At 43.0% G+C, this 11903-nt stretch overlaps 1 protein-coding gene across 1 annotated transcript; it reads right to left on the bottom strand.

Annotated features, from left to right (window-relative positions):
- Positions 1 to 3330: 3330 nt before the first annotated feature.
- Positions 3331 to 4971, bottom strand: CUNH2orf74 (chromosome unknown C2orf74 homolog). The gene is made up of 4 exons (XM_037163553.2): positions 4877 to 4971; positions 4597 to 4692; positions 4293 to 4455; positions 3331 to 3498 (listed from the first exon to the last, which is right to left on the bottom strand). The coding sequence occupies exons 1-4, from the start codon at positions 4969 to 4971 to the stop codon at positions 3331 to 3333; spliced, it is 522 nt and encodes a 173-aa protein (XP_037019448.2).
- Positions 4972 to 11903: the final 6932 nt, after the last annotated feature.

The following is an 11903-nucleotide window of genomic DNA, read 5'->3' as shown; positions in this document are numbered from 1 at the left end:
ATGATAGGACATTACATGGTAAGATTTAGATATGGATAATTGAAAGCTGCGGTGGGAAAATAAGACCAGGAAACTTACAAAAAGAACTACTCCAATGGAAACAATTACATTAAAATGTAAATGAAAAAGGCATTCTATGTAATAATTGACCAAGAATTAAACTGACCTAAAAGAATTTGTTCCAAAAAGTAATTTCACAAAGAAAATCTTCAGTATTAATATAATTATTATGGCCCTGGCCAGGTGGCTCAGTTCGTTGGAAAGTCATACACCAAAACGTCACAGGTTTGATTCCTGATTAGGACACATACCTAGGTTGCGAACCTGGCCAGTGCACATAAGGGAGGAAACCAAGCAATGTCTCTCCCCCTCTCTCGCTCTCCCCCTCTAAAATTTCCTTGCGTAAGCCTTTTTTAAAATGTTTAAATATAATTATTATGAAAATATCAGTCTTAATAAACCTGAGTCAAGGTCTCAAAGACAAATTTGTATGCCCATGATCATAGCAGCATTATTCACTGTGTGGAAGCCACCCAAGTGTCCGTCGGTAAAAGAATGAATAAGCAAAATGTGGCACTTACATATAATGGAATATTAGCCATCCTTCAAAAGAAAAGAAGTTTTGGTATATGGTACAATATGGATGGAACTTGAGGCTTACATTATGCTATTAATGTGAACTTAGCATATAAACACTGTGTTAAGTGAAATAAGACAAAAACGAAAAGAAATACTGCATGATTTCATTTACATGAAGAATTTAGAATGGCCCAAATTACAGAGACATAAAAGAATGGTGTTTGCCAGGGGCTGCAGGGGCAGGGAGCCTGCGGAGCTACTATGTATGGGCAGTTTTGGTTTTACTGGTGAACAGCACTCAGGCAGCAGTGACGGCGGCACAGCATCAGGAGTGTGTTCAGTCCCACTGATCGGTACTTTTAATGGATGAGCTGGTAAGATTTGTTGTTTTTACCACAATAAAAAATGGGGACTTCTGCCAAGATGGAGGCATAGGTGGAGACGCGGTGCCTTCTCACACAACCAAGTTTAGAGACAACTGAATATTAGCAACAGAAAACACAGCCAGAACACAGAAAATTGAACTTTTCAGAAGTCTGTTAACAACAAATTCTTCAGTCTGACCGGTAAGGGGCGAAACCAGCAGCTGGTGGAGCGGGGTTGCACAGGAAAACTCAGTCAGACGGAGTCAGGCGCGTGGAATCCAGGCGCAGGGTTGGACCTAGTGGGAGACCGAGCAAGCGACCAAGCGAGTGACCGTGGGGAAACAGCAAGGGAGCAGGGCTGCGGGTTGACTGTGGTAGCGCATTTGTGCGCGGATAGACAAGCGAGGGAGTGGGCCATTGGACCAGGACCCAGCGGGTCCCCGCTGCAAGCAGCAGCGAAGGGCACCGCCATTTCCCTGCTCTGACCTCACCTCCACATACAGTGTCATATCCCACCGACTCTGAGTGGCCGGGCCATGGTGAACCACCTGAGGCTCTGCTACCCACCCAGCAGCTCAAAACGGCAGAGGGTGCCGCCATTTCCCCGCTCTGACCACGCCCCCACATACAGCGTCACAAACCAGCGACCTGGGAGTCTAGGGCTCCGCTCCTCGCACTTAAAGGGCACGAACAGACCAAAAATAGCTCAAGAAGATCTCAAAGCCCCAGAGCCTATAAATCTAAGTGATGAAGAAATAGCAAAACTCTCAGACGCACAGTTTAAAACACTGGTGATCAGGATCCTCACAGAATTAGTTGATTATAGCCACAAATTAGAGAAACATATGAAGGTGAAACTAATGGAAATGAATGGTATTGCACAGGAAACCAATAGAGATGAAAAAGAAACTGGGACTCAAATCAATGGAGTGGACCAGAAGAAAGCAAATAATGGCCAAACAGAAAAGAGTCAAGAAGCAAGAATTCAAAAAAAAATGAGGAGAGGCTTAGGAACCTCCAGGACATCTTTAAACGCTCCAACATCCGAATTATAGCGGTACCAGAAGGGGGAAAGGAACAGCCACCAGTGGAAAACTTATTTGAACAAATAATAAAGGAGAATTTCCCCAATCTGGCAAAGGAAATAGACTTCCAGGAAGTCCAGGAAGCTCAGAGAGTCCCAAAGAAGTTGGACCCAAGAAGAAACACACCAAGGCACATCATCATTACATTAGCCAAGATTAAAATGAAGGAGAGAATCCTAGAAGCAGCAAGAGCTAAGGGGATAGTCACCTACAAAGGAGTCCCCATCAGACTGTCAGCTAATTTCTCAAAAGAGACCTTACAGGCAAAAAAGGGGCTGGAAAGAGGTATTCCAAGTCATGAAATCTAAAGACCTACAACCAAGATTGCTCTATCCAGCAAAACTTTCATTTAGAATGGAAGGACAGATAAAGTGCTTCTCAGATAAGATCAAATTCAAGGAGTTGATCATCACCAAGCCCTTATTATATGAAATGTTAAAGGGACTTATCTAAGAAAAAGAAGTTAAAAAAACATGAACAGTGAAAGGACAACAAACTCACAGTTATTAACAACCACACCTAAAACAAAAGAAAACTAAGAGGACAGCTAGATCAGGAGTGGAAATATAGAAATGAAGATCTCAAGGAGGGTTAGCAACAGGGGAGTGGGAGGAGGAGAAGGGGAAAGACGGTACAGAAAATAAATAGTATAGACAGTAGATAGAAAATAGATGGGAAATATAGAATCTAAAGAACTTGAGACACATGGTCATAAACTAAAGGGAGGGTAATGGGGACGGGGAGGTAGGGTGGAGGGGAATGAAGGGGGGAAATAGAACAACTGTAATGGCATAATCAATAAAATATATATTTTTAAAAAGTTGTATGATAAAATGTTAAGGGCTGAGTTCAATGAGGATTATGTGGTAGCGGATCCTAGTCCTCGTCCCTGGGGGTTTCCATGGTAACATTAATAATGTTACTTGGCTATGAATGCCTGTGATCAGAGCATCAAGGGCATGTGCTGTTTCCTACATTCCCTTGAATATCACATACCTAAAAGACATCTGCACAAACACAAATAATTTTATTCACATGTCCAACAGTGAATAGACTGAGTTTTAAAGACAATTAATACAATCGATTTCGTGAACTCAGATATGAGTTTTAAAAAATAGTAGTCAAGCTGTCGGCATTTTATTTTACAGAATTTTGCATGTAGCCCACTTCTTTCTGCACAAAGGTAAAACACAATTTGCTTAATTCCCCATTCTTTTGCAATTTCAACACAATTTTGTGTCCCAGTCATCTCCTTGTTAGTCTAAGGTTACATCTCTTCCACTCTCAGCCTTTTCTGAGCTTCATTTCCTCTCTTTATGTTCTTGAATATAGCTTTGAGGTGTAGGGTACTGCTTCCCAAGGTCCACAACAATTACCTCCCTAGAAAACGTCACTCCTTTTAAAGGTCTTTTGTGATCAGTAACTGAAGGGGTTCCACTGAAAGGTATGTGTGTTTTTTGTGAATCATCCTGCAAGAGAATGGGACAAAGAGTGTAAATGATCAATTTATGAAAACAACAAACCTTGCTTTTAAATATACAGGCTATATGTGCATTGTTAGTGAGAAACAGAAAAGTACCACTAAGTGATATAGAAAAGCAGTGGCAATCCATCAGTTTTGTGTTTCTGTGGTTACAGAAGCACACCCTGACATAGTCAAATAGCCTGATAACGCATCACTCTCTCTACACAGCAGTCAAACCAAGCTGCCTGCGCCACCATCCTGGGTCCAACTGACCATGGGCCTTATGTGGGGAGAGCACATGAGTTGTTTCTTAGTGGGGAGCCCCAAACGTGGAGCTCCGGAAGGCCCTGGCAAAGTTTGTGTGCTGTGGTAGAAGGAGCCTAGACCTTGAGAAGGGACACAGGTCCCGAGCTCAGCCATGGTAGAGGATGACCTTGAACAATTCATGTCTTTTTCTCATTTGCTGGATCCCTAGATGATCTCCAAGTCCTGAGGACTCCAGCCCTAAGATTCTAGGAATCTAAGAAAAGCAGCAAAATGAAGAGAATTATTAAGAAAAACACAAATGTAGGAATGAAGAATGAGTAAGTGTCTAGGCTTGGCATATGTAAGTGGTTTAATGACATGAGCCAATAAAGCTAAGAAGAATGGTGTGAATGACTATGGACATTGCTCTCCTTTAAGGTGGGAACCTAAATACAGCCAAGACCACCCCTTATTGCACCTAGCCAAGTAATTTGCCTCCTTGTCAATCATACAAATGCTATACTGCCCCTTGAGTGTTGAAAAGCCCATCACCTCTTGCCCGTTTTCTTTAACATTCTTATCATCTTGGTTCTCTTTTACTTCATTCTCCACTTTGCCCTCTTTGCCCTCTTTGTTTTCTAAGAGTGTAGCCACCAATTCTTTGCTCCGTCTCTGGACAAGAATGCCGGGCCGCATGATTTGCCTTACAAGAGTCCTAAAAAAAATCAATCAGCAGGGATTTTTTAAAGTTATGCATATTAGCCACCATTATCTCTCTCTCTCTCTCTCTCTCTCTCTCTCTCACACACACACACACACACACATGGCTTTCTACAACATTCTGTGGTGGACTTACTTTTGTTGGTCTCCTGGATTGTGTGTCTCCACATTAGCAGTTAGACAATCTTCACAAGGACCTTTTCCTATCTCCTCATCTTCCTTGCTTTGGAAACTGAAAATGAATGAGCAAAAATTCACTTTTAAAGAGGAACCTGGTGACTCTAAAACCCTGGATGGAAAAAGTAGATTGCTACAGCATTATCATTTGTTCTATTTTAATTGTTTTATATTATTTCTAGATACATTTGCTAGTGTGACTTGAAATCTGATCCCAATTTATCAGCATGGATTTATACCATCTATATAAAAACAGCATCAGTAAAAGGAGGATGCAAATGAAGCAAATTAGTAGGATGATGATGAAAGTAATTGCTGTGGTTTCAAAGCTCATAGGCTTAACAAGCCGACTCATTCACTCTCACGATCGCTGTTTGTCCAAATGTTCTTTTCCAGCTCAGTTTGAATGTAGGCCTCTTGTTCTTTAAGTTTTCTAGAAACAGAAGAGTAAAAGCCTGTTTTCATGGTTGTTCATTTGACCAGCTTTGTAAAGATGCTCTGCTTGTTTCTCTGGAGTTGACTCACACTGGCTAATTTTTCTCCATAAATGCGGTGGGGGACTGAGGTGGCTAGAGGGGATTCTGAGCTGAGACGCGTGTGGCCACTCGGCTCACCTCCCCTCATCCCCAAAACTATCAGAATCCAAAGGAGAGGGGAACTGGAGCTTCTGGAGCTGAGCCCAGCTCCCCATTCTTCTCTCTTCAATGACATCACAGAATCATGGAACCATGGTGTTAGGGGGACTAGGCAGCCAACCCCACCTGTCACCTGGATCGGGAAATCCATGAAACTCTCCTCTGGCCTGAGGTCTGTCTATTCTCTTCTCTGAGAGGGTGGTGGTGAAGGTCACTTGGCATCATCTTGGCTACTCTCTGGAAAAGGACTATCCTCCTACTCTCAAAACACCACCCTTCCTTTCTTAACCTGAATCTGCTTAATAAATTTTTTTCACAGACCATGAGCAATCAGTACACTTCCTTCTTAGAAAATTCCTCTCTCTGATTCCAGTGGTACTCTCCTCAGGCCTAATAGCCCATATCTTTCCATCCCCCATCAGTGGGCCTACTTCCAGACACACAAGAACACTAACAGCTCTAGAGGACATGACTGAGGAAATGGGGGCAGAACAAAAAGTCAGAGTACAGATGACCCTTGACCCATCCTAACTTCAGGTGAGTGAGTGATGACCAGGACAAGGAGGGGGAAGGTAGAGCTAGGACCTTCTGAGAAGAAAAGGAGGGCACAGAGGAGGAAGGCAGCTGCCGCCAGTCCCATCTCTAACAGTCCGAGGTGAGCTGGGGGTGGCTCTTGGCTGCAGAGGCACTGGCTGCCTCCCAGCAAGGCAGGCACTGTGGCTGCTTTTTCTTTGGACACTCCACCAAGTCAGGACCTGAAAACTCCATGAATGTTGAGTGAATGTGTGTGAGTAAACACAAGGGGAGTTTGCTGGAGGGCTCAGCTAAGGCCGATTTTGCAGAACGTGTGAACCTCTGAGCCATTCCTGGCATCAGTAGAATTCTGGATGAAGCTTCCTCCAGCCAAGGCTGCCAGATAAAGACTCAGATACACTGCTGACAGACTGAAACTTCATGAGTCCAAATCTTGGAGCCCTGGCTAGGTAACTCGGTTGGTTAGAGCATTGTCCCAATATGCCCAAATTGTGGATTTGACCCTTGGTCAGGGCACATACAAGAATCAAATGACAAATAACTGATGCATGCATAAATAAGTGGAACAATGAATCAATGTTGCTCTCTCGTCTCATCAATAAATTTAAATTAAAAAAATAGTCCAAATCTTCTCATGTCTCAGATTTTTCTAGAAGATGGAGGTATTTTATATCTACCTAGTAGTGGTTACACAGGTCTAGACAGATGTAAAAACCCATTAAATTGTGTGCCTGAGATTACTGCACTTCATGCCCCGTGCTATGTGGATATTAAATAACAAAGGGAAAAAGGACCCCACCCTCACACCTGAGTCTGAGCGTGCTGGACTAGAGGGTTGCTACAATTGGTTGTCTTCAAGGTCGTTCGCCACACATACCCTGAGACCACAAACCTTTAGTAAGGACACAGCTATAGCAGCAAGTAAGGGCTGGATAAGATGTTCCCTAAGGGCTTTCTTCACTGAATGTGGCTTGGGAAGTAATATCTTAAATTTATATGTATAGTTAATATAATGCAATATAATACAGTGGAGGGTTATCCCACTTTGGTCTCTACATCACATTTTCCACGCACTGGACTGTAATTCTGTGATGCCATGGTGGTGTACTCGTAGCTGGTCTCTGGAGTCTGACCCTGTGCTTTGCCCACAGAAGGTTCATACTGAGAAATTACAATAGAATATTTCACCAATGCTACAGAAACAGCAAATACTCTGAGAGTACTGTGAACAACTGTGTGCTAACCAATTGGATAACCTAGATGAGTGAAAAAAATTCCTAGAAACACAAAACTAACAAAGATTGAATCATGAAGAATTAGAAAATCTGAGTCGAACAACAATAAAAAGATAATAAATAGTCAAGAAACCTCCCAACAACAACAATAACAAAAGTCCTAGACCAGAAGGTCACACTGGGGAATTCTACCAAACATCTAAAGAGCCAACACCAATCTTTCTCAAACACTTCCAAAAAGTTGCAGAAAATGGAATACTTCCTAACTCATTCTATGAGGCCAGCATTGCCCCAATAACAAAGCCAAAGGCATCACAAAGAAAAGACTGATATCCTTTATTAATATTGGGGTAAAATTCCTCAACAAACCACTAGCACACTGAACTTAGCAGTGTATTAAAAGGATAATATGATCGTGACCAAGTGGGGTTATTCCTGGAATACAAGGATGGTTTAATATACAAAAATCAGTGTAATTAATCAGTGTACACATTAACAGAATACAGAGGAAAAATGCATTATCTCAACTGACTTAGTAAAGGCATTTGACAAAGTTTAACATCACTTCATGATAAAAAAAACATTCAAAAACTAGGAATAGAAGGAAACTACCTTCTATTGTTGGTAGAAGGAAACTACCAACATAATAAAGGCTGCATGTAGAAATATCTATACATCTAATAGCATACTCGATGCTGAGAAAATATTTGCAAATCACATATATAAAACAGATTAATATCCCAAATATCAAGAACCCCTACAATTCAACAACAATAACAAAAACTCAATTCAAAAATGGGCAAAGACCTTGAATAGACATTTCTCCAAAGATATACAAATGGCCAAAACCATATAAAAAAGATGCTCAACATCACTAATAATTAAGAAACAAATAAAATCCACAATGAGATAGCACTTTACATCCATTAAGAAGGTTATCACTGCCCTGGCTGGTGTAACTCAGTGGAATGAGCTCAGCCTCTGAACCAAACAACTGTGGTTCGATTCCCCATCAGGGCACATGCCTGGGTTGCAGGCCAGTTCCCAGCAGGGGACGCAGGAGAGGCAACCATACACTGATATTTCTCTTCCTCTCTCCTTCCCTTCCCCTCTAAAGATAAATAAATAAAATCTTTAAAAAAATAAAAAAAAAGAAGGTTATCACTTTAAAAAACCCCAGAAAATGACAAGTGTTGGGAAGAATGTGGAGAAATTGGGACCCTGTGATGTGTCGGTGAGAATGTGAAATGGTGCAGCTACTGTGGAAAGCAGCGTGACAGTTCCTCAAAGAATGAAACACAAAATTACTTACCATCCAGCTACTCCACTCCTGGGTGTTTACGCAAAAGAAGTGAAAGCAGAGACCTGCTAGATATTTGCACAGCCGTGTCCATAGCAGCATTGGTCAGCCAAACATGGGAAAAGCCCCAAACATCCACCGATAGTGAACGGATAAACCAAGAGTGGTGTTTGAAAGGTTTTCTTAGGCTCTGCTGAGGAAGAAATGCCAATCAGCCACAAAATTAGGCAGTATAGAGCTTTATTGAGGTTTGCCCACCCAGGCAAGGTTCTTCGGTCCGCAGAGTGGGGCCAGGGAAGTCCTGCCCAAGCAGGGAATGTGGCGGGGTTTTATTTTGGATGGTTCTCTACATGGGAGCTGGGGATTGGTCCCCTTTGAACAAAGCGGCAATATATCATTGGTGGCTTTCTTTGGGCTCAGGTTGCTATGCAGATATCTGTTTTGGCAAAGCCCGCCCTTTAGGCTCTCTGGTTTGACATCACTGTCTTTTCCAGGTTGTAGTTCAGCTGCCATTTTGTCCTACCTTGCCCATCCTGACAGTGTTCACATACAAAGAAACATTATTCGGCTTTTAAAAAGAACAAAAGTCTGCCCTCACTGGTGTGGCTCAGTTGTCCTGTACACCAAAAGGTTGTGGGTTTGATTCCCAGTCAGGGCACATACCTAAGTTGTGGGTTAGATCAGGGCACATATGGGATGCAACCAACTGATGTTTCTCTTTCTCCCATTCTCTCTCTAAAAGCAATGAAAAGAATGTCTTCAGGTGAAGATGAAAAAAAGAACAAAATTCTGATAGCCGTTGCACATGGATGAACCTTGAAGGCATTATGCCAGGTTAAGTGAGGGAGACACAAAGATGCATATGTTGTCCGATTCCGCTTACATCTGATACCTGATCAGCCATATTCGCAGAGGCAGTAAGTGGAATAGAGGCTGCCCAGGCGCTGGGGAGAGTGGGAAATGGTGAGTTGTTGTTTACTAAATACGGAGTTTCAGCTTGGGAGAATGAAGCCATTCTGGAGATGGACAGTGGTGCCGGTTGCACCACAATATGAATATATTTAATGACACAGTGTATGCTTAGAAATGGCCAGTTTATGTTTGATCACAGTTCAAAAATACTTGTGGAACAAAGGAAAGGGAATCCATCTATAAAGCGGCCTGGTACATGGCAGGCACTAGAAAAATAAAACCATCACAAAGAGGTCTTGTTTCAGTTGCCATCCATTTGTTCATTTTGTTTCCCCACTGGGAATGCCCTGGCCCCTCCCTCAGCCCTTTACCTGCCCCGCCCCCTGCCCTGAAATCCTCCAAGACTTGGTCTAGGGCTACACCTCCATGAGGCCATCACCATCCACTAGGCTTCCTTTCTTCCTTGCTTTCTCTAAGCTGCAACTTCGACTCAAGGACACACCATATCACCTACCGCATCCCAGACCCTTGTCCATTCAGCGCCCACTGCAGGTGTGCGGGGAGTGGTACAGAATTTCACATCCTTTGTCATTTCCCTCGTCCCACTTCTTTTATTCTTTGACCTCAGGCTCCCAGAACCCTGCAAATTCCATTCTCTCCTGTTATCAAAACCTGCTTCTTCTAATCCTTCACCCCAAGAATTCCTGATAGAAATTTAAAGTGTTTCTACTCTCAAGGATATTTGAGGACACTCTCTACAGTCAGGGTAGAATCTCAGGTATCAGCCAGAAGAGAGGGAGCTCTCTTTGGAGCCAGGAGGGCTTTTCTGGTGCTCAGGGTATCTGCCACATGAAGGTCAGACCTGGATTCCTCCTGGGGCGAGCCGTTCTGCCCTGCCTCCCCTCCTGCCTGCAAGCCCCTTTGGGGTAGTCACCAGAAGACATGCCCTCCTGGTGACAGGGTCTGCAGCCTCTTGTGCTCCAAGTGGGTCCTGGGTGCATATGAATCCCCAACCACCTCCCTAAGGCCTAGATCCATGGATCTGGTGAGATCCTTTGACAAAAGCACAACCCCTGAACTGCAGGACAAAGATGAGGACATTTAGAGAACTCGCAAGTCACAGCTGCCGCAGTCTGAGCACCAGCGCGAGCACAGGACCCAGTTCTGGCTGATCAGAAGAGTCCACAGTCAACATGTGGTCTGAATCATCTCAGTTAATCTCAATGCCAAGACATCTGCAGAAACTACCCACACAGAGGAAAGCAGGGCTGAACTTTCACTTGTGTGAACCAACACCTCTCCTTTTTGCCATAAGCTGTTTTGAGTGAGAGTTATGTCTCTTGCAATCTAAGATTCCTGATGGACACATGTCGTGACCAATGCCATACTGCCTCCCTTTCTCAGCCCTTGACTCCTAACACGAGGCTCTTGTGTTCCTCACACGAGAGCCACAGAGCCTGTTCACTATCTTTTTGGACAGTATACAGAAGTTCGCTCTAACCTCCAACGACAAGTGAAGTGAAATGAGTGCCTTTCTCTTTTATCAAACAAGGACAGACTTTTCCCTACCACAGCTGATGGGGCTGCTTAGAGGTCTCGTTTTAGATTTTTTTATTTTATTTTTAAAGATTTTAGTTATTTTTAGAGAGAGGGGAAGGGAAGAAGAGAAGGGGAAAAACATCAATGTGTGGTGCCTCTCGCATGTCCCCCACTGGGGACCTGGCCTGCAACCCAGGCATGTGCCCTGGCTAGGAATGGAACCGGCAAGTTTTTGGTTCGCAAGCTGGCACTCAATCCACTGAGCCACACCAGCCAGGGCAATAATCAGTTTTTTGAAGAAAAATATGTTCATACAGTTCAAAAATTTTAACTATAGAAAGGTTATTTCTCATCACAAGAAAAAATAACTATGTGCGGTGATGGATGTTAACCAGACTTATTATGGTGATCATTTGCAACACATTCGAGTAGCAAACCATTATGTTTTACACCTGAAACTAATGTTGTATGTCAAGTATGCCTTAATGCAGGAACAGTTCATGTGGCAAAAACATCTCCTCCCCTGCCCTGACCCATTCAGCCCTGTGTCCACACTAGCACCCACTCCCCAGGAAACCAATATTATTAGTTTTTTGTGTTTTTTTTTAATTTGAGATACTTATTTATTTATTTAATTTTTAGAGAGAGAGAGAGGAAGGAAGGGGAGAAAGAGAGAAACATCAATCATCTGCCTTCCCTATGCACCCCAACTGGGGATTGAGCCTGGAACCTAGGTCTGTGCCCTGACTGGGGATCAAACTCCCAACGTTCCCGTGTATGGGATGGTGCTCCCACCCACTGAGCCACCCAGCCAGGGCTCTTGTGTTTTCTTCCAAAATGTCTTTATGATGTAAGCAATAGATATATATTCTTACTTTGCCTTTGAAAAACTTTTTGTTGACACATAACTTACCTATAGTAAATTCTAGTGACAAAACCCTTTTTAACACCCCCTCAGAAAACCCTAATACTCCTTCCCAGTCAGTATTCCATTAAGAACCACTCTCTGACTTCTACCACTATCAATGAATTTTGCCTATTCTTGATTTCCATACAGATGGAATCATACTGTATGCCCTTGTTTGCGTAGGGCTTCTTTCACTCAACAGTA

The sequence above is a fragment of the Artibeus jamaicensis genome, unplaced genomic scaffold, assembly GCF_021234435.1.
Source record: "Artibeus jamaicensis isolate MK-2021 breed Jamaican fruit bat unplaced genomic scaffold, CSHL_Jam_final contig_465, whole genome shotgun sequence".
Classification (NCBI taxonomy): Eukaryota; Metazoa; Chordata; class Mammalia; order Chiroptera; family Phyllostomidae; genus Artibeus; species Artibeus jamaicensis.
This window is presented reverse-complemented; position numbering and strand designations above follow the sequence as displayed.